Raw genomic sequence first — 23,354 nt, 5'->3', positions numbered from 1 at the left:
AAATTCTGTTTTTAAAAAGGCTAAGATTTCTAACTTACCTAATATTTCATTTTCAATTGATTGAACGTCCTCAGCAGAAATAGTTTTAGCCAAAATTTCATGTAGGTGATCAGTATAAAGCCTTGTTGGTTTGTTAAGTTGATCAAAACGTTGTAAGAGATCAGTTAATATGTTACACAACTCATTAAAACGTGTATCCCCAAGTTCAGCTGCCCGTGAGTGTTGTAGTTCATTCCTTGTAAGTCTTATACGCTCAATATCATCTCCAACAGCTATGTTTGTAAGCTGAATTTTTTGCCAGTCCCCTCCCCATCCTTTAGATGGAACATGCTTTTTTAATTTATAATGCTCCTGGTACAAGTATGTGATATCACAATCGCTCCTTGGACGTATATTTGGTATATCTTGTTTTAACAGGTCATAAGAAGCATCAGCAAGAATATTAAGCACAATTATTCCCATCTTTGTAAAATTGATCTGCTCTGCGGTGAACTGAAAACAAATAATAAAAGTAAATAATTGTTATATAAAGTATGTAAAAGGTCAGCGTAATCGTAAATAAGGCTACTCCAATATCCGTCCTTAGTTTCTTTTTGTTTTGGGGATGTAAAAGCACCCTGCCACGTCCACTCTGTGATTTAGCTAGATGGTTTTTTTCTGCTTTGCATCCATCTGATGAGTTAAGCCCATTTCAACTGATTTTTATATTTTGTTCTTATGTTGTAATGTTAAACCTTTGTCCATAAAAGGTTAGGGAAGGATTGGTGCCTTGAACTAGTTTATCCCCGCCACATTCTGTGTTTGCCTCTCCCAAGTCAGGAGCCTGTAATCCAGTTGCTGTCGTTTGTTGTTGTATATTATATTATTTTGTTTTTCGTGTTAATATCATTTTGAACATAAATCAGGCTGTAAGTTTTCTTGTTTGAATTGTTTTACATTTGGCGTTTCTGGGCCTTTTATAGTTGACTATGTGGTATGGGTTTTCCTCACTACTGAATGCCGTACAGTAAACTATAGTTGTTATTTTCTGTGTCGTTGGTGTGTTTTCGAGAGTTGCCTTAATGGCAATCATACCAATCTTCTAAATGTTATATCGGTCAGAATGTTTATTATACATAGTTTCGGATACATTATTGTGATATCATATACCTCTCTCAAATTGCGTTTACTTGGTGGCTCTTCAGAAATATTTGAATAATCTTTCTTACCACGTTTGACACTTAGACGCACCTGCAATTAATAAATCATGTTCAATTATACAAAACATAATATAATAATTAGTAAACCTTGAGAAATTATTCAATTTTGACAGAAAACTAAGCATTGTGGATGATACTTATCCTTTCTGCTCACTCTATTTGTTTGGACTTAGGAGTTATAATTCACATACAGGTTTCATTATATTAATCATGTATAGGGCTGGTATGTAAAATAAACAAAGTTTGGAAAACTCATAGTAACTCTGAAATAAGTAAAATAATTTGTATTGGGCGATAAACAAATGAACAAGAGGTGAGCTAACTAGACATACAATCATGAGATATGAAGGCCAATGTAACTATCCACCTGACACCAAATGGAAAAGATGTAAGCAACAATTGGTCGCCGTACGACATTCAAAATTGAACAACGCTAATACTGCATATTAAGCTATAATATAATTTCAATGAGATTTGAAAACAACACCATATATATTTCATGCGTTTTTCTGGATTTACCTTCAAAGGATGAATAAGAATCTAAACAGTTGAAGAGCTATATGACCAAAATGGATCTAAAAAAAATAGCCAAATCTATCTGAAGTCAACTTTGAGGAAGTTGAAACATAACATTTTTTTTAAATTTCAAAATTTATTAGCTGACAATTTTAGAAATTTCTGTCAATAAATAATAAACTAATAATTTGATTACGGACTTTCCGTTTTGAACCTTTCCTCGGAGTTCGGGCCATTTTGAATTTCTAATATACATGATATACATGTCTACTAGCATACAATGAAGAAAAAAAAGAAAAACAAAACAAATAAAACTTAATAATGGTAAAATTCATCATGCAAGGGCATATACAGATATACGAAGTCTGCCAAGTAGTTTATTAAAAGCTAAAAGTGTTTGCCAAAAATGCACAAAAATACCTGAACTCATCAAAACCTCATTAAACATCTTCAAGGACAATTAGCTTCTACAAGGGGTCAACTAATTATGTATGCTAGATTGACAAATTTGTAGATCTTGTCCTGATGAGCATTTTAGCTGTAAACAGTTTCTTCTTATCCCTGATAGTTTTCATGATGATGAGCGAACATACAAAAAATGGGTAAACATCCATATTTAGCATGTTTATAGCCAATAACTGCTATAAGCGTACGAAGTCGACAGTTTATTTCGGACATTAAAATTATTTGTAGATCTTGACTTGTCGATCATTATTGGTGTTCTTTCTTTCTTTTTTCTTCTATAATGTTTTCGAACCCATAAAAAGGTTACGGATCTGATTACCCGTTATAACTGATAGTAACAATAATTGACCAGTGATAAATGCTATCCATGTAATTATGATTAATCTAAAACATCCTACACATTTAGTTATACAAAACTACATATATTTACATAATACTAGTTTATATACATGTTGTATGTTTTCAACAGTAGAGTGTTACCTTTGTGGATGTACTTTGCATTGGACTGGTGATTTCAACCCAAAGATGAGATCCTGGAACATGTTGAGTTTTTTCAGAAATCTTGGTCAGCTAAAAAAAATTAAAAAATTGTTACCACTATTGAATGTTCATTACTTTTACTTAAATTTATAAATAATTAATGAAACATACATAACATGTACAATGTTATCTAGTTGCAGCAATAATCTATAAATACAGGAATTTGATAAATTGTGATTTCCCTGCGTAAAAAAAATGCCTTAAGGAATTTAATATCCCTTTGTACTTTTCTTTTTTGACTTCATAGACTATATGTATGTCGATCCTGTGTGAACTGTTATCACACAAATGACTTCAATAAGTAAACAAACAAAATTTAAAAGTCATTTAAGCATGACTAAAGGTACATCCCAATATTGCGGTTAAATTGGAAATGAAGAAATTTTTATAACATCCTTAAACTAAATATCAATTATCTAGTGTATGTTAGTCTTCAAAATTATACCAAATCAATAAGAGTAACCTAAAATCAACTGAAACCTGACTGAGGGGACATATCCATATATACTCTTAAAAACATAGTAGACATTCAGATATTTGTGCCAATTTAATACAAAAAGACAGATAATACACACAAAAAAAAACAAATAAAATGACAGTGATTTTTTTTATAATTGCTAAACGGGTGCCTGTGGATAATATTTATGAATCAAAGGAAAAGCGTGAGAACAAGTTGTCAAAACATGTTTTATAAATGCAAGAATGACTTCTAGACTAATATATTAAAAATGATGCAATAACATGAATGAGAAGAAATCTTTCCTATCAAACAATTAAAATAATATATTACCTGTATCGGTGCATGATCAGACCATTCATTGATATGTGTTTCTGTACACATCTCACAAAAATAATCTGCATCTTGCTCATAAAATCCTGTCACACATTCTGGTTCTGCAAGGCTGCATCCCAACATTTTGTCAAATTTTACAGTCGTCATTTTGAATCTTTTACATATTATAGTGTTTATTTCTCTTGTAACAAAATCATCAATGTCCTTGAAAAGACATCTTTCAATGTTACAATGTTTCCCAAAATCCCAAACCTGAATCTGAATCACATTGGGATATGTCATCACAAGTAATTTTGAAGTCTTCTGAAACTTAAAGACGACAGCTCCTCTGAAAAGAGCTATTGGCCGTTTTGTTTGTCCACGGAGAGGTACTTCTGCAATTTCGTACTTCCGGCTCAGTGAAGCAATCAAATGATTCATTAAATGTTCTGGTAGAAATTTAAATTTGAAACATAACCAAGTGGATTTTGTACAGTTTTTTTCTGTCACATTAAATTGTTCGTGTATAGGACAGTCAGGTACATCTTTAACCATGCACGGTATGTAATAGCAAGGATTTGAATCAGCGGCATCTCTGTCTGATACAGTTGGACGTATTATAATATCAAATTTCTCCATGACTTTCAATATATGATCTTTATGTTGAAACAAGTTTTGCTTTTCCTCAAATTTAAAGATTTTCTTATTTGTTTCTAATATATTTTCCAAAACCACACTATGTAATATTCCTCTAATATTTAAATCATTCCATTCATCCGTTAAAAGATGCCGTCTGGCACCTGATTGAAATTTCTCTGCTGTTATTATACATTTAAAAGCATCAGACAACCATTGAGTATCTAAAATGATATAATCTGAAAGATCCTCAAAATAAACCAAAGCTCTGAGTTCATGATGAAATTTTAAATATAACATAAGTTCTTCATGATTTAATGGTTTTGGTATTTCAGTAGATATTTGCTTAATTTCATTAAAGGAAATAATTGGTAACTCCTTCTTTTTCTCTCGTAGACATTTTTCCAACTGAATAAATTTAATAGGATAGTCTTTATTCCATGTTCTCATTGTTGTGGCTAAGTTTAAGAGATTTTGTCGTATTAGCTGGAATACACTTGGATTATCTTCTGTGTTTGAAATAAAGTACTCGTACTTATCACTAATGTGTCTTCGTGCAACAGCTGAAACATCCTCAGCATATTTATCAAGGCAATCTCTACATGCATCCTCAATCTAAAAAATAAAGTTGTTTTCTACAATAAGTCTAAGAACAAAAAAACATAAAATATATGTCAATGGTTATTATAAATTAGAGTACCGTTTCACAATGAGTTTGGATATACATCACAAGACAATGGTGATGCCCCCTGCAGTAAGCACGAATATATCTAGTCCACAAGCAGGGATGTTTAACTTCAACTTGGAATAGTTTTGTGCTGCAAAAAGTAAAATAAAAAAAAATACCGAACTCCGGGGAAAATTGAAAACGGAAAGTCCACAATCAAATGGCAAAATCAAAAGCTCAAACACATCAAACGAATGGATAACAACTTTCATTTTCCTGACTTGGTACAGGCATTTTCTTATGTAGAAAATGGTGAAATAAACGTGGTTGTATATTAGTTGCTTGAGTTTTAATTAACTATATAGTTAAACAGATCCTTTGGAAAAAAAATTCCCGGATAATGGCTAGTTTTTGAAATCCTATAAAGTCTACTCCTACGAACACGGGAATAAGAAAGATTGTCATTGTGTAGGAAAGATGTATTTTGTGTCAATGTTTGTCACCAGAAAAATAAATAAATGGAAAATTGGATGCGAGCAGTCAGTACAAAAAAGTGAAAGTCACAGAGGATTGGAGTTAACCATAAAAAAAGACAGAAAAACTGCAAATATTGAGGCGCGTACGTGAAAGAAATGATGAATCAATGGTAAAGATAATTGCACAGATTTAGATTCAACAGAAAAGCAGTTTACCATTTAGCATCCATGACCAAGAATTAATTAAAATAAACACAATCAGGCAATAAATAAAGCAATACCAAATAATCAGCAATGATCAGGCCATGAACTCTCTTTTACATTTTTAATAACGACTGTTAATGACGCCCTATTCTTGCATAAGAAGTTTTTTTTTATATCGCACATACTCAACACATACTGATCACTTTTGCTCAGGAATGACTCATGTGACTCAGATACCTTTCCACCTGCAAAACTTCAGAGCAAATTAATAATTCCTTATTGCTTCTAATCACAATTCAGACGCAGCATGACTAAAATGTGTCAATTATAGTGTTTAGCTCTGACCTTATTAAAGGATTTGCCATCGATCTCGCTGGAAAATTGAGACTTTCAGAATTACATCAAGGTTACTGTTACTCATATAATGTCGGATAATTTGCAATGCATGAGGTTGATCGATTAGACAGTGTGAATTTCAATCATCTACAACGTATCAATTGTCGAAAATTTGGACACAAGGAACAATATAAGGATACGTCAGTTAATATCAAGTTTCATTAAAATATAACCCTATTGCCCATGAAGCTTCATTCAGTGCTTCTTTGGAAAAGATGCCCGCGTAGCTTTTCACATTTGTTTCTTGATTGATTGATGAAAAATCTCACAAAGGCGCGTCTGAACCGTATTTCGTGTGGAAAATAAATTTAGAAAGATATTGGTATTACCAAAGGTATTGACTCTGTAGTAATGTTTACTTTCACCCAATTCCATTTGGGACTAGCGGTGCAGTGACATCATGAATAAAGGTCACGAACATTAATAAAAGCTTTCTATTCACATGGTTTTTGTGATTTCTACGAAGAGGCAAGGCCATACCAGATAATCATTGCAATGCATGAGGTTGATCGATTAGACAGTGTGAATTTCAATCATCTACAACGTATCAATTGTCGAAAATTTGGACACAAGGAACAATATAAGGATACGTTAGTTAATATCAACTTTCATTAAAATCCGTTGGGTAATATCAGGTGGTGAGACCCCAAAAAAAACTATCGCCTTGACAGATTTAAGAAAACAGATAATTTAGGGGAAAACAAATGGATTAATTTTGAAAATAGAACCATTATTTTTGAAAATTGGAAAGAGTTCTAGTAACTTGATATTTTTTTGTCAATGATATTAAAGATGACACAAGTGCTTTATTTCAGCATATTTTTTTTGTAGAAATTAGCCTACAGGTTGACATTGTAAATACAGCTGTTTCACAAACCAAGCCTCTTTTTAGGAGTTTAAAATATTCAGGATACAAAAATACCTCAATTAAACTAACAATAGTGTACTCTATCCTTAGATTCTAATAAATATTTCATAATCACAGAAACGGCAGAATTATTAAACAAATATGAGGCCTTAGGGGAAAAGCTCTAACCCCTGGGTCATAAAACAGGTAATTTAAGCATTAGGGGCCCTACAAAGTAAAATCACAAAAATACTGAACTCCGAGGAAAATTCAAACCGGAAAGTCCCTAATGAGATGGCAAAATCAAATGATAAAACACATCAAACAAATGGACAAAAACTGTTATATTCCTAAACAGACCATTTGAGGCAGATATTATGAACTTTTATAGATACAGTTAGATATGAACTGGAGACTAAAGGTGGATTGGATACTTTATGTAACCTTGAATGTTGTAATGATTAACTACTAAGCTTTCCATTTATTGAATTCTGAAATGCTTTCAATTTGTTATCAGAATATAGTTTCATACAGGTTCTATACATTTTATGTCAGAAAACATGCACACACATGTAGGGTAAGCTGACATTAATTAAAGTATTAAATTGTTTTCGAATTGTTTAAAAATTGAATCAGGGGTGGGGGTATAAAATATACTGTAATAGCATATCCAGTGTTTTATTTTAGGCTATGATCATAATAAAAAAACTATTGTGAGAAACAGTGTTTTCAAGAATTTTTGAATAAATGCTTTTATAGGTTGCATTTTGTAATTACAGCTGTTTCACAAACCACGCTCTTTTGGGGAGTTTATAATATTCATAGATATTTTGTTTTGTTTACCTACTGGTTCACGGCTATGATCTATATATGTTTCATTTCGTAGAAACAGAACTTGGGAATTTTACCAGTATGAATACACATGGATAGTGGTGAAATTGAATTCTGAGGAAGACCCAAAAGTAAAGGGACAGGTAGTACAGAATTTTAGTATAAGTTTAAACTCTTAGAAGTTTGGGTCATATACATGTTGAAAAAATGCCGCACAGTCCTATATTTTGACCTTTGAAAAAGATAGTAGTGCATATGAGCTTTCCATTCTAGGATATCAGTTTTTACTTATTTTCGACATACAAGTTTGAATGCTTCTCTGGTATCTTTCACCCCTCCTTTACCAAACCTCATAGTAAAAGTGGTACAGTTTTAGCAGTAAAATGAGTTCCTCTTGGAAATAGCATTGTTGATATTTAAAGAAGAGTAATTGGTAACCAGACATAAATATTTTGACATAAAATAAAAGCCATCTTAAAATGTCCGAAATTTCATTTAGGAGTATTGTAAATATTCTATGAGATTAATTTATTTGGAAAGGTTATTACATTGAAGCTTTAAATAGTCCAACTAACATATTATACAAATCCATTTGTAAAGCTTAAACTGAACACTCAATTGGTGTAAGCAAATGTATATGTATCTTAAAAATTACTGAAATTGTATTTCCTTATTTTTCATTTTTCAGAAGAGAATAAGCTAAAACTATATACTTTGAAACTTTTAAATTTCATATTTCAAACGAAACACTTATTATATAAATGGAAACAAACAAACGACAGTCTATATGTGATGTATGTAATGAAAAAAGATGATTATAACCACTTGTTTTATTACTTGTGAATGTTTAGAAAATTTCTGGAAGAGTATTTATGAGTTAATGAGAAAAAAATGTAGATTTTAGCATATCGTTAAAAAAATTAGTGTTCGAATGTAAAGTTTTTGAAAAAAATATTTTGGTCGGAATTATTTCGAAACAATTTTAGGTTTTTCTATATACAAATCGTATTATATATCTAATCAGAAATTGAAAAATATTAATGTCTTCCAAATTTTGGTTCAAGAATGTATCAAAAGATGTAACGAAAACAAAATAATAAAATAAAATCCGTTACTGCAGTCAGTGACAAGAAGTATCCAAAATTGAATAGATAAATACATAATGCATAATTTTTTTGTATTTCAAGAAAAGTATATATATATGAACAACTATTTATGAACCTTGGTTATCAGTGAAACCGTACATGATTCATCAAGAGGATCTTTGACTCTTGATGTAACTACGTAAAAAGTATATTTTGTGAATAAACTAAATAAGTCTGAAAGAAAGTTTCATATTGAAAGTACATAAAACCTGACACAATCAAATGTTATCAACCAATGGAAGAAGTGAAAAAAAAACCTGTCATTGTTGTAAGTTTAAAGCGGACGCAATAAACCATGTAGGAGGAGTTGCAATGACAAGTTCGGTTTTGTCAAACAAATTTAAGTTGAAAGGTGTATAGTTAAAAAAAAACACCTGAATGGATCAGAAAACCATACCTGCGTGCACATCTATATATTAGGATCTAACAAATTAATACACAAATTTTCATGTAGATCCAGAAAAATAAAGTAGGAGGAGTTGCGACGCCAAGGATGGTTTTAAAAAAAGTTAACATTTGTAAGGTGACATGGTCATGATTCTGATTATCTAAACAAAACGAAATTTCCTGAATGGCAATGTTTGCATATCATGATTTGTCATTCTATAAAGTTTGAAGTGAATCAAACAAGGAATTAAATTAAAGAACCTTTGTGAGCACGCTCACATACCCCACGCCCCCACATTGTCACTGGACCAACAAAATCTCACCAGATTCCTAAGTTCAAAGACTCATAACTCTACAAAAGTCACTTGATAAAAATTTTCTTGTGGATATAGATATAGGAAGATGTGGTGTGAGTGCTAATGAGACAACTCTCCACACAAATAACAATTTAAAAAGTAAACCATTATAGGTTAAAGGTAACGGCCTTCAACACGGAGCCTTGACTCACACCGAACAACAAGCTATAAAGGGCCCCAAAATTACTAGTGTAAAACCATTCAAACGGGAAAACCAACGGTCTAATCAATATAAACAAAACGAGAAACACGTATATATTACATAAACAAACGACAACTACTGTACATCAGATTCCTGACTTAGGACAGGTGCAAACATTTCCAGCGGGATTAAACGTTTTAATGGATCCAAACCTTCTCCCTTTTTATGAAACAATAGCATAACATCACAACAAAGAAAACATACGATAAAATATCAATTGGCAGACTTAACTCCATCAAAAAACGTATGATTAAACAATGAACGAATAAATTTGATCTGCGATATCTGAATACAAATGCACAGTTAATTAAATATTAGAGACAAACATTCATGACCAAAAAGCTAACAAACAAATTCAAACACAGGACATGACTGAGAAATATTTAACCAATCAATGTTCACTTTAGAAAAAAACTGGTTTTTTTATAATCTTGAAGTTTATACAAATGTTGTAAGAATAAGTGAAAAATTGAAGATATTACAAATAATCAAAGCTGGTGTACAGACAAGATCCATATAAATAAAAAATAACAAAAAAGCATTATAAACAGTATCAACAGGTCGAATTAACAAGAAAATAAGATTTGAGAGTACAAAAGTCACTTGATAAAAATTTTCTTGTGGATATGCACATTTACACATTATGTCTTCATTAACTACAAAGGTTCATGAAATTCTGTTGTGTGGTTTCAGAGGAGTTGCGATGACAAACTGTTGCAGTAGTATCAAAGTTAAAAGAGCATAACTCCGAGAAAATTTTTTTTTCTTGTGGATATGCACATCTACATAGTATGTCCTTATTATCTACAAAGATTCATAAAATGCTGTTGTGTGGTTTCAGAGGAGTTGTGATGACAAACTGTTGCACTAGAATATTTAGGCCAAAGTTCTAAGTTAAAGGGGCATAACTCCTAGAAAAAAAATCAATCGTAATTTCCTGTCGATATGCACATCTACATAGTATGTCCTAATTATCTACAAAGTTTCATGAAATTCTGTTGTGTGGTTTCAGAGGAGTTGCGATGACAAGAACAGGACTGACGAACGGACAGACAGACGGACGGGTCAAAAACAGTATACCCTTCGCAACTTTGTTGCTTAGGGTATAAAAATTCAAAGGAGTTGCGATGACAAGAACTGAGTGAGGACTGACAGACAGACTGTTAAGTACTTTATGGCAAAAAGTTTAAGTTCAAAGCGAAGGAGCATAACTCCTAGAAAAAAAAATTGAATCGTAATTTCCTGTCGACATGCACATCTACATAGTATGTCCTTATTATCTACAAAGATTCATAAAATGCTGTTGTGTGGTTTCAGAGGAGTTGAGATGACAGACTGTTGCAGTAGAATATTTAAGTTAAAGGGGCATAACTCCCAGAAAAAAAATTCAATCGTAATTTCCTGTTGATATGCACATCTACATAGTATGTTCTTATTATCTACAAAGTTTCATGAAATTATGTTGTGTGGTTTCAGAGGAGTTGCGATGACAAGAACAGGACTGACGAACAGACAGACAAACAGACGGACGGACGGGTTAAAAACATTATACCCTCCGCAACTTTGTTGCTTGGGGTATAAAAATTCAAAGGAGTTTAGATGACAAGAACAGGATTGACAGACGGACTGTTTAGTACTGTATGGCAAAAAGTTTAAGTTCAAAGCGAAGGAGCATAACTCCTAGAAAAAAAAGTTTAATCATAATTCCTGTCGATATGCATGCACATCTACAAAGTATGTTCTTATTATCTACAAAGTTTTATGAAATTCTGTTGTGTGGTTTCAGAGGAGTTGCGATGACAAACTGTGCATAATATGTATACTAATATATACCTTTACTTCCTCAGAAGCCTCAACTTTGTCTTTATGTGTACCAACAAGAACCACTGGTGGATAAAGACACTTATTCTTCTCTTCAATACTTCCAAGCACTTGAGTGGTACTACAGTAGCAATGTATTGAGTTCATCCACAACTGAAACATCTCTACAAAGCAAAGACTTTTCATCAGCACATCTATCTTACACTTCAAGTCATATTTACCGGTTTTTACATCACGATGACGGTAAGGGCATTCCGATGTATTGTTGCCACAGAGATTTGACTTTCGTTTTTGACTGGTAACCCATAGTATAAATACGAGAACATTATCGAGTGCAAAATAACATTCCTTATCGCTTGTTATAAATTCATTTCTTCAATGAACACTCATAAAAATATTTTTTAGAATACAAATTAATAATATGAAAATGTTTTGTCGTTTTAAATATATATATAAGTAAACAAGAGTGCACACACTGAAATGTCTCGCCTTCTATACTAATCATTGATATTATGTTGATAGTCCTAAGTATAAAGCTAAGCTTTATTACAACTGTCACATAAACTTAACATTAACCAAGATAACTAAACAAAGACCAATGAACCTTGAAAATGAGGTCAAGGTCAGATGAACCATGCCAGGCAGACATGTACAGCTAACAATGATTCTATACAACATATATAGTTGACACATTACTTATAGGTTAAGAAAAATAGACCAAAGCACATAAACTTAACACTATGCAATGAACCGTGAAAATGAGGTCATGGTCAAATAAAACCTGCGCGACTGACACAAAGATTATAAAATATTTCCATACACCAAATATAGTTGACCTATGGCATATAGTATTAGATCAAAAGACCAAAACTCAAAAACTTAACTTTTGACCACTGAACCATGAAAATGAACTTTTTTTTCAAGTGGTCACTGAACCATGAAAATGAGGTCAAGGACATTGGACATGTGACTAACGGAAACTTCGTAACATGAAGCATCTATATACAAAGTATGAAGCATCCAGGTCTTCCACCTTCTAAAATATAAAGCTTTTAAGAAGTGAGCTAACACCGTCGCCGTAGCCGCCGCCGTAGCCGCCGCCGCCGGATCACTATCCCTATGTCGAGCTTTCTGCAACAAAAGTTGCAGGCTCGACAAAAATCATTAATATATATGCACTGACATACATAAAAATTGTGTTAACGCATGCGGAAGAATATCTCGAGAAAAGAACGTTTTGCAAGAAAATATGAATGCCTACTCAAATCCTATCTATAAGATCGAATTATTACAGAAGAGTGTCCATCATGCACTTGCACTGCACTAGTAGAACAAAAAGATATACAATGGATGAAAATTATATATATATGTAACTGTTATGTGCAAATATTTATATAATATATAACAACAAACAGAGTATACTGATTTGTATCACTACAATATGATTACGGTGAGGTTGAATTCCCTGTCATTTATGCATCATCCACGCACAAACTTGTCTCAGAAAAAAATATATCTCTGTACATTTATCTCACTTTCAAGTATAAAGATGTGATTTTTTTTTCTGAGACAAGTGCTTGTGACCATCCACAAGAACTTGTGGTCATCCGATGTCAGTACTTCAGTACTTTGATTAATTATATTGTGTCTAGAGGGTCTCCATATGGGGTAAATGTATCTTAGTCATGAAGATTTGCCAGAGCTTGCATTTCCCATCATGATAACCTTTGAAACATGGGGTCCAAGTGTTCAGGTTAAAGTTATCCCATGGGACATTTTATGGACTCCATCACAAGTTGGTCGACTATTATGGAATGTTTGTTTTACCAATGATGATAAATATGTTCCAATAGTCGTAACTACAATCCTGTCCTCTTTTCCCTGATTATGACATCACTTAATAAGATTTTACACACAATGTATACTCCCGTGAACAACACGACGGGTGCAATATGTGAAGCAGGAACTACCTACCCTTCAAAGGCACCAGATATCACTTTGAATTTTTCGAAAAACTAAGGATTTTCTTACCCCAGGAGTAGATTACCTTAGCTGTATTTGGCACAACTTTTTGGAATTTTGGGTCCTCAATGCTCTTCCAACTTTGTATTTGTTTGGCTTTTTATCTGTTTTGATCTGAGCGTCACTGATGAGTCTTATGTAGACGAAACGCGCGTATAAAATTATAATCCTGGTACTTTTGATAACTATATCACCCCCGGTTTTAATGGGGATCATGTTGCTTTGTCTTTAGCTCTATGTTGTTGGTTTTTTTTGTTTTTTTTTGCCATGTAATTGTCAGATCTCTTTGGTACATTCACCTCATTTGATAGTATGATGAAAAGTTGAATTTACAATCAGCAGACTGCTAGGTAAATAAGAGAGATATTTTTTCTTCTAATTGACAGGTCACATTTATTATAGTGAGTAAAATATTTTGTGAGTAATTTAGATGCTTGTTCTACCATAGTGGCGGTGGACGATAGAATGACAAGAAACCAAGACTTATTTGTGGACAGTTTCATGGTCCTTTATAATGGACTGGTCACATTCATTATTGTGACTTATATATATTTTGTGGGTAATTTAGATGTTTGTTTTACCAAAGTTCATTTGAAAAGACCTTATGACATTGCTACTGAGGTTGTCAGGTTGAAGTTTTATTAATGTTTTAAGAACCAATTTTTCTTTGATATTATGCAGATTTTTATTTCATCAAATTGTTTTCTGAATGGATTCAATACTTTTATCGACCATGAAGCCCATAATTTCTGTTGCCTTAATCATACCAATGGAAAGATCAGAAAACATTGCCCTTAAAAACAAATAGGTTTGAAAATAAAATTGTTAAAGTTTGACTGATGTCTGTCTTTTTTTCTTTTTTTTTCTAGGGAAGATGTGATTATTAAAAATCTACCATATTTTCCCTACTTTATATATTCCTATTTTGTTTTATGAAGTGGACTGGCCATGGTTATTGGATTCTTTGCACTAATTGCAGGGATGATTCCACTATATAGTTTAGGGTCGCTTAACGGCCCTTAAATCGGCCATTGGCCCCAAAAAAAAATTTGTAAATATAAATTCCCAATTCAGGAAAATAAAACAAAAATCGGTATTTCCGGAAAAGTTTCCGTCACCAATTACGGCAACTATAATTTTTCAAAGTTTGTCGTCAAAACATAGTAAAATCCGGATAAAAATGCTGACTATGATCGCATTTTATTAACAACGATTTAATTATGTCAACATGAGGTTAACAATTTTAGCGGCCGGATTCAATTGAAGTTAAAATGTTAAGAGAGTATGTGGTCTCGTAAAAGTAGATCGCTCAGCAGGTTGATCAAAAATATGCTTTTTGTCAAAATGGGTGTCAAAACAGACCTCTGCAAAGAGCAAATTTTATATAACATTGATGAATGAATTTGAATGGTAAAAGCAGATCGCCAAGCAGAGCCGGTTATGTTGATTAAAACTTGTTTTGTAAAAGAAATTATTTTATATTTTGCTCTTTTTTCCGCAAAAGACAAAAGTTTGAGCGTTTTTGAAAATAATGTTAATGATAGACCATTCATGAAATGAGACCCCCCCCCCTGAAATACGATGTCATCATTATGGAACTGTTTCAAAAGATATGAAAATGATCCAAATAATTTTAAAGTTCACTGGTTCAATTGCTTTAAATAACTTATCAATTAAGCATATATATATATACTTTTGTAATTGCTTTTCTTAATTCAACAATTGGCCAGTTCTATTTGAAATATTTTTAATTTTTTTTCACTGGTTAATATGGCCAGCCGTTTTGCTATTTAATCTAACTTCAAGATATCTCATAAACTTTATAAGATATCTTATATAATAGTTCATTAGATATTTGATATAGTTTGAAAGATATCTTATAAAGTTTATAAGATATCTTATAAAGTTTATAAGATATCTTATAAAGTTTATAAGATATCTTATAAAGTTTATAAGATATCTTATATAGTTCACGAGATATCTGAAATAATTTATGAGATGTCTTATACATGTAGTTTATAAGATATCTCATATAATTTTCTTAATATGATATCCAATGAACTATATAAGATATCTCTTATACAAAACATATTTATAAGATAATTCATATACTTTAAGATATCTTAAATAAATCTTAAATATTATATGAGATATCATATATCTTATGAGATAATTTGAAATTCGAATAAATAGCTAAAGGGCCTGCCATAGGTTTATGTTAGCTGGTACTTGTGGTATATATGTTTTTGTAATAGGCCTCTTTTGCCAAAGTTAAGATGATAGTGCATCATATGCAATGATAGTCATGTATTACAACTTCCCTGGTCTGAATCCAATAATTTCTTCAATCAGTGTACAATTGTAGAGACAATTTGCTTATTAGTCAGAGTAAAAACAAATTGGACTTTTTGTGGAGGTTTCCCTTGAATACACATCAATGAGAGAGCAACTCAAAGCCAAAAATAATTAAAGAACCTTAGTGAGCACGCTCACATACCCAACGTGCCCACATTGTCATTGGAGAAATTAAATAAGAATAAGAAAAAAAAATTGTATAAGAAAAAATATTGAATAATAATTTCCTGTCAATATACATAGTATGTCCTTATTATCTACAAAATTTCATGAAATTCTGTTGTGTGTTTTCAGAGGAGTTGAGATGACAAACTGTTGCAGAAGTACATTGAAGCAAATAAATTCAAAGGGGCATAACTCCTAGAAAAAATATTGAACCGTAATTTCCTGTTCATATGCACATCTACATAGTATGTCCTTATTATCTAAAAAGTTTCATGAAATTCTGTTGTGTGGTTTGAGAGGAGTTGCAATGACAAACTGTTGCAGTAGTACATTAAAGTAAATAAGTTCAAAGGGGCGTAACTCCTAGAAAAAAAATTGAATTGCAATTTCCCATCGATATGCACAACTACATAGTATGTCCTTATTATCTGAAAAGGTTTCGTGAAATTCTGTTGTGTGGTTTGAGAGGAGTTGCGATGACAAACTGTTGCAGTAGTACATTAAAGTAAATAAGTTCAAAGGGGCTTAACTCCTAGAAAAAAAACATTGAATCGCAATTTCCCATCGATATGTACAACTACATAGTATGTCCTTATTATCTGAAAAGGTTTCGTGAAATTCTGTTGTGTGGTTTAAGAGGAGTTGCGATGACAAACTGTTGCAGTAGTACATTAAAGTAAATAAGTTCAAAGGGGCGTAACTCCTAGAAAAAAAATTGAATCGCAATTTCCCGTCGATATGCACAACTACATAGTATGTCCTTATTATCTGAAAAGGTTTCGTGAAATTCTGTTGTGTGGTTTGAGAGGAGTTGCGATGACAAGAAACAGGACTGACGGACGGACGGACTGACGGACGGACGGGTCAATAACATTATACCCTCCGCAACTTGGTTGCATGGGGTATAATAAAAGGACATGATAGAGGGCAATGTACAGTCTTCAACAACAGACAGTTGTCTATAAAATATGTCCGACTCTTAATCAGACAGGTTGTATATAACAACATACAATTGTCTATACAATATGTCAGACTCTTAATCGTACAGGTTGTATATAACAACAGACAGTTGTCTATACAATATGTCAGACTCTTAATCGTACAGGTTGTATATAACAACATACAATTGTTTATACAATATGTCAGACTCTTAATCGTACAGGTTGTATATAACAACATACAGTTGTCTATACAATATGTCAGACTCTTAATCGTACAGGTTGTATATAACAACACACAATTGTCTATACAATATGTCAGACTCATAATCGTACAGGTTGTATATAACAACATACAATTGTCTATACAATATGTCAGACTCTTAATCGTACAGGTTGTATATAACAACATGCAATTGTCTATAAAAAATGTCAGACTCTTAATCGTACAGGTTGTATATAACAACATACAATTGTCTATACAATATGTCAGACTCTTAATCGTACAGGTTGTATATAACATACAATTGTCTATACAATATGTCAGACTCTTAATCGTACAGGTTGTATATAATAACATACAATTGTCTATACAATATGTCAGACTCTTAATCGTACAGGTTGTATATAACAACAGACAATTGTCTATACAATATGTCAGACTCTTAATCGTACAGGTTGTATATAACAACAGACAGTTGTCTATACAATATGTCAGACTCTTAATCGTACAGGTTGTATATAACAACAGACAGTTGTCTATACAATATGTCAGACTCTTAATCGTACAGGTTGTATATAACAACATACAATTGTCTATACAATATGTCAGACTCTTAATCGTACAGGTTGTATATAACAACATACAATTGTCTATACAATATGTCAGACTCATAATCGTACAGGTTGTATATAACAACATACAATTGTCTATACAATATGTCAGACTCTTAATCGTACAGGTTGTATATAACAACAGACAATTGTCTATACAATATGTCAGACTCTTAATCTTACAGGTTGTATATAACAACATACAATTGTCTATACAATATGTCATACTCTTAATCGTACAGGTTGTATATAACAACAGACAGTTGTCTATACAATATGTCAGACTCTTAATCGTACAGGTTGTATATAACAACATACAATTGTCTATACAATATGTCAGACTCTTAATCGTACAGGTTGTATATAACAACATACAATTGTCTATACAATATGTCAGACTCTTAATCGTACAGGTTGTATATAACAACATACAATTGTCTATACAATATGTCAGACTCTTAATCGTACAGGTTGTATATAACAACATACAGTTGTCTATACAATATGTCAGACTCTTAATCGTACAGGTTGTATATAACAACAGACAGTTGCATACCTGTCAACTCACCCGTTTTTTGCGGGTGACACCCGTTATTTTCACCTCTCACCCGGGAGTTTTTCTTTACCCGGCGGGTCCCGGGAATTTCTAACATTACCCGTTTCACCCGGATTTCTGACCGGAATTGTTTCCGGTATTTAGAAGTAATACGACCTTCGGTTTTATCGGTCTTTTTCAATGTAACCAAAAGTCAAAATGTAGGACTTGTTTACCTGAGCTACGTAACGATATTTCCAACAAGCTACAAGATGAGTTCAGTGACTATCAGTTGACCCCATTAGATGAACTTCCACTTTGCACTTCCCCTGAAACTGACATTGGTACATTTTGGGGAGAAATGTCCAAGTTGCATGACATTTTTCTTAACAAGCCAAGATTTTTTGTTTTGTCAAAACTTGCTAAAACATTACTGGTTTTGCCAAACAGCAATGCAGACAGTGAGAGGGCATTTTCTTTAGTAAAGAAAATAGCTACAGAGTTTAGGGCTGATCTTAATAAGGATACACTGTGTGCTCTTCTTTCTTGTAAAATGAATACACATTTGCATTGCTATGAACTGAAACCAAGTGCAGTTCTTTTAAAGAATGCCAAGTCTGCTACTATGGAATATAACAATAGTCTGAAATAAACTTGTATACATGTTCTAACTGTTTCATATACATATTGACTATATAAATTATATGTATACATATTTTTGTTCTTCAATTGAGCCCGCAAAATGTCGTACGCGTTATGACCTGAGATTATTTTTCTCAATGCAGGTCATGACCTGACTTTTCATTTTCAGAGGTTGACAGGTATGCAGTTGTCTAAATATAAGTTGAGTCCAAAGGTATTTTGTAATTATTAAAAAATATGAAAATCACTTAAATAATAGAGACAACAAAATAATTAACTACTTTATTGAGTCAATTCATGGCAAATCACAAGCAACATTACGTCATTTGAAACTCTGTCATAGCGCAGTGAACATTGCATTATCTTGTGCACAAAAGTATTGAACTTATTGGATGCGTTTATTATATCTGCTTTGAACATGTCTAAATTAATGCAGAATATAATGTTAAAATACCAGTAAGCAGATTTCCTTATTTTTCATATAGCATAATATTTGATTCAGCAGATTTGTCACTGTTTCGAAGTAAACAAAATTACTTACTAGCATAGAAATGAATGGATAATTGGTTTAACAAAAATTTGTAAGAGTTACGCGGAACCTAGTGTCTCGCCTACCTTATGAATCTTATAAATGTTTTAAGAACTTTAACTGCAGACTGTATGTAATGTTAACTGGAAGAAAGACTAAGCCCATATATAAGTAACATACTAAAAAACAGGAAATATATTTTTACAAAATTTTCTTCTAGAGACTAGCTTTTGATTATATACAAGCTTCTGCCCAAATTTGGTAGAAATCCAGGATAGTTTAAGAAAGTTATTAAAATCTTAACACGCTGACATGTCTCGCCTTCTTTACTAATCATTGATATTATGTTGATAGTCCTAAATATAAAGCTTTATTACAACTGTCACATAAACCTAAGATTAACCAAGAAAACTAAACATTGACTGACATATAGATCATAAAATATTTTCATACACCAAATATAGTTGACCTATTGCATATAGTATTATAAAAAAAGACCAAAACTCAAAAACTTAACTTTGACCACTAAACCATGAAAATGAGGTCAAAGTCAGATGACACCTGCTAGCTAGACATGTACACCCTACAATCATGCGACAAAAGTCACAGGCTCGCTCGACAAAATCTTTAACCACAGAGTGAATGTAATGTTAACTGGCAGAAAAACCAAGTCCATTTATCAATAAAATACTGAAAAAAACAGGATTGTTTTTTTACAAAATTGATTTCTGGATACTATCTTATGATCATTAACAAGCTTCTGTCCAAGTTTGGTGGAAATCAAGGATAGTTTAAAAAAGTTATTAAAATTTTAAAAACTTTAATCACAGAGTGAATATGTAATGTTAACTGGCAGAAAAACTAAGTCCAATTATAAATAAAATACTGAAAAACAGGATTGTTTTTTTACAAAATTGATTTCTGGATACTATCTTATGATCATTAACAAGCTTCTGTCCAAGTTTGGTGGAAATCAAGGATAGTTTAAAAAAGTTATTAAAATTTTAAAAACTTTAACCACAGAGTGAATATGTAATGTTAACTGGCAGAAAAACTAAGTCCATTTATAAATAAAATTCTGAAAAACAGGATTGTTTTTTTACAAAATTTATTTCTGGATACTATCTTATGATCAATAACAAGCTTTTGTCCAAGTTTGGTAGAAATCCAGGATAGTTTAAAAAAGTTATTAAAATTTTAACAAGTGTGCACACACTAAAAAGTCTCGCCTTCTTTCCTAATCATTGATATTTTGTTGATAGTCCTAAATATAAAGCTTTATTACAACTGTCACATATCCCAACATTAACCAAGAAAACTAAGCATTGACCAATGAACCATGAAAATGAGGTCAAGGTCTGATGAACCATGCCAGGCAGGCACGTACAGCTAACAATTCTTCCATACAACAAATATAGTTATATATAACCTATTGCTTAGAGTTTAACAAAAACAGACCAAAACACAAACACTTAACACTGAGCAATGTACCGTGAAAATTAGGTCAAGGTCAAACAAAACTGCACGACTGATCATAAAATATTTCCAAACACCAAATATAGTTGACCTATATTGCATATAGTATTATAAAAAAAGACCAAAACTCAAAAACTTAACTTTGACCACTAAACCATGAAAATGAGGTCAAAGTCAGATGACACCTGCCAGCTAGACATGTACACCCTACAATAATGCGACAAAAGTCATAGGCTCACTTGACAAAAACGTTAACCACAGAGTGAATGTAATGTTAACTGGCAGAAAAACCAAGTCCATCTATCAATAATATAAAATACTGAAAAACAGGAATTTTGTCTTTTACAAAATTTATTTCTGAATACTATCTTATGATCATTAACAAGCTTCTGTCATAGTTTGGTAGAAATCAAGGATAGTTTAAGAAAGTTATTAAAATTTTAAAAACTTTGTCCGCAGAGTGAATATATAATTTTACATGCACATACATGTATCATTGAAAAGCTAGAATTGCTATGGGATAATCAAGAACACAATAATGTACGTGCATACGACGATGGAGGTTATAACAACATTGACCGGCTACGTGAATACTGATCAGTCCATTCAACTTATAGTACGCATGTTCTATTTTCGCAGGTGTGAGGACCAAGGTTTGAATTGGCCAATGAAAACGATCACTCCTTTACGAGTTAATCTAATAAAGTTTGTTTGACTGATTACCTCGCACGCACTACCTTTCGCTAAGCTTGGCCGCATATAAGTGTATATGATATATTACCTTTTGCTTTTTTGTCGTCAGCCTCATTGAGTTTTGTTACGACAAGATAAATCGCATCTTGTGATAAAAAAGTTTGATGTGTGTGGTAAAATTCTTCATCTCCTGCAAAATCCCATAACAATAATGTGGCATACTCCTCTTTGTCATGTAAATCAACATTAGATTTAAGCATGGCTTCAATTTCCATTCTTGCTTGTTCTAATGCTTGGTTTCGTTGCTGCAAGATTACTGGAGGTTCAACTTGAGATTCAGTGGTTACTGGAGGTTCAACTTGAGATTCCGTGGTTACTGGAGGTTCAACTTGAGATTCAGTGGTAACTGAAGGTAACATTATTTTAGGCTGCTGGGTTACTGTCTGTGATTCATCAAAACTTGTTGATGGTGTGTTTTCCTTCACAGCTTTATGGGCTCCTTCTGCTGATGCTTCAATTGTTCCTTTGAATGGTTTCAAGAGTCTTGCATGAATTTCAGTTTCTCCATTGGTTCCTATCAATAGAAAATTACAATAATATTAAAAAAATGTGAGATCCCAGTATAAAATAAACTTGAACCACCATGCGACAGTGTGGTTTTTGTATCATTTTGAAGGCAAACAGTGAGTTGTAATTGTTTAATTAAACCCTCGTCTTTTGGTCTGTGGTGGATAGCTGTCTCGTGGGAAATCACTAAACATTGTATATCAATATCTTCACATGATATAGCAGCATTAGCTACCAGATTTGACTCGGAACTCTTAGTTTGATTTATACTAAAACGTATATCAGAAATTTTACAAAGATTCATAGAAAATTTCGAAAAAGACAAAATTTTGATGAAGCATTGATCTACATTTTGCTGCTGGAAAACCTCTAATTCGCAATCGAGATAACATCCAAAGAAAGGCATGTGACAAAATGTCAATTTAAAAAGATTATTATAAATAACAAACGAAATAGTGTAATGATAATATTCCTTAATTCTGTGAGATATCATATCATAGATAAATAAACTGTTGGCATAGAGATATGTCTCTTCCGTAGGCATAAAATTCTGATAAAAAACAATCTGATGGACAGCAACATTGCTTATTTATACAGTCGCTGGACCATGATCTAGTGGACAGGACCTGAAAATGGTTGACAAACTGAGATGTACAGACAGTAATGTAACGTAATAGCAAGTATCATTTTCTATTGAAAGTAGTTTCTATCAATCTAACTTAAGCAGAAAACTTAACATACTAATTAATTCAAAGAGCACTGGATCATGACCTAGGGGGACAGACCCTCTAATGTACATAATCAGGGATGGGCACGATTACTGACAAATGTAATCGATTAATAATCGATTACTTGAAGGATTTTTGTGTATTCGATAAATAATCGATTACTCTGATTTTTGTATGTACACAAATGTACATGATTACTTTTCGATTTCTCTCAATTACATGCTACAAAATTACAAAAAAATAATAAAGAAAGTTAAACACAAATATGTTATTCCACGTAAGTGGAAATTTAGAACTTTATAAAAACAGCATGTAATGCATTGTTTTCAAATTTTAAGTAAACAGTTGTTTTCTAGATGGAAGCTCTTATTGATCTAAAATATTTGAAAATTCTTGAAATTTTGGTTTCC

The 23,354-nt window shown here is 32.3% G+C and overlaps 1 protein-coding gene across 1 annotated transcript in view; it reads right to left on the bottom strand.

Annotated features, from left to right (window-relative positions):
- The window catches only part of LOC139497802 (death-associated protein kinase 1-like), a 67,537-nt gene that overhangs the window by 2,902 nt on the left and 41,281 nt on the right, over window positions 1-23,354 (bottom strand). Inside the window, exons 9-14 of the mRNA XM_071286037.1 lie at window positions 21,738-22,223; window positions 11,473-11,624; window positions 3,511-4,743; window positions 2,661-2,750; window positions 1,150-1,230; window positions 39-492 (exon numbers count right to left, since the gene is read on the bottom strand). Coding sequence (XP_071142138.1) covers window positions 39-492; window positions 1,150-1,230; window positions 2,661-2,750; window positions 3,511-4,743; window positions 11,473-11,624; window positions 21,738-22,223 — 2,496 coding nt within the window. The remainder of the gene's footprint in view (window positions 1-38; window positions 493-1,149; window positions 1,231-2,660; window positions 2,751-3,510; window positions 4,744-11,472; window positions 11,625-21,737; window positions 22,224-23,354) is intronic.

Source organism: Mytilus edulis, chromosome 12 (assembly GCF_963676685.1).
Source record: "Mytilus edulis chromosome 12, xbMytEdul2.2, whole genome shotgun sequence".
Taxonomy (NCBI): domain Eukaryota; kingdom Metazoa; phylum Mollusca; class Bivalvia; order Mytilida; family Mytilidae; genus Mytilus; species Mytilus edulis.
Note: the sequence above shows the minus strand (reverse complement) of the source record. Positions and strands in the feature narration are given on the sequence as shown.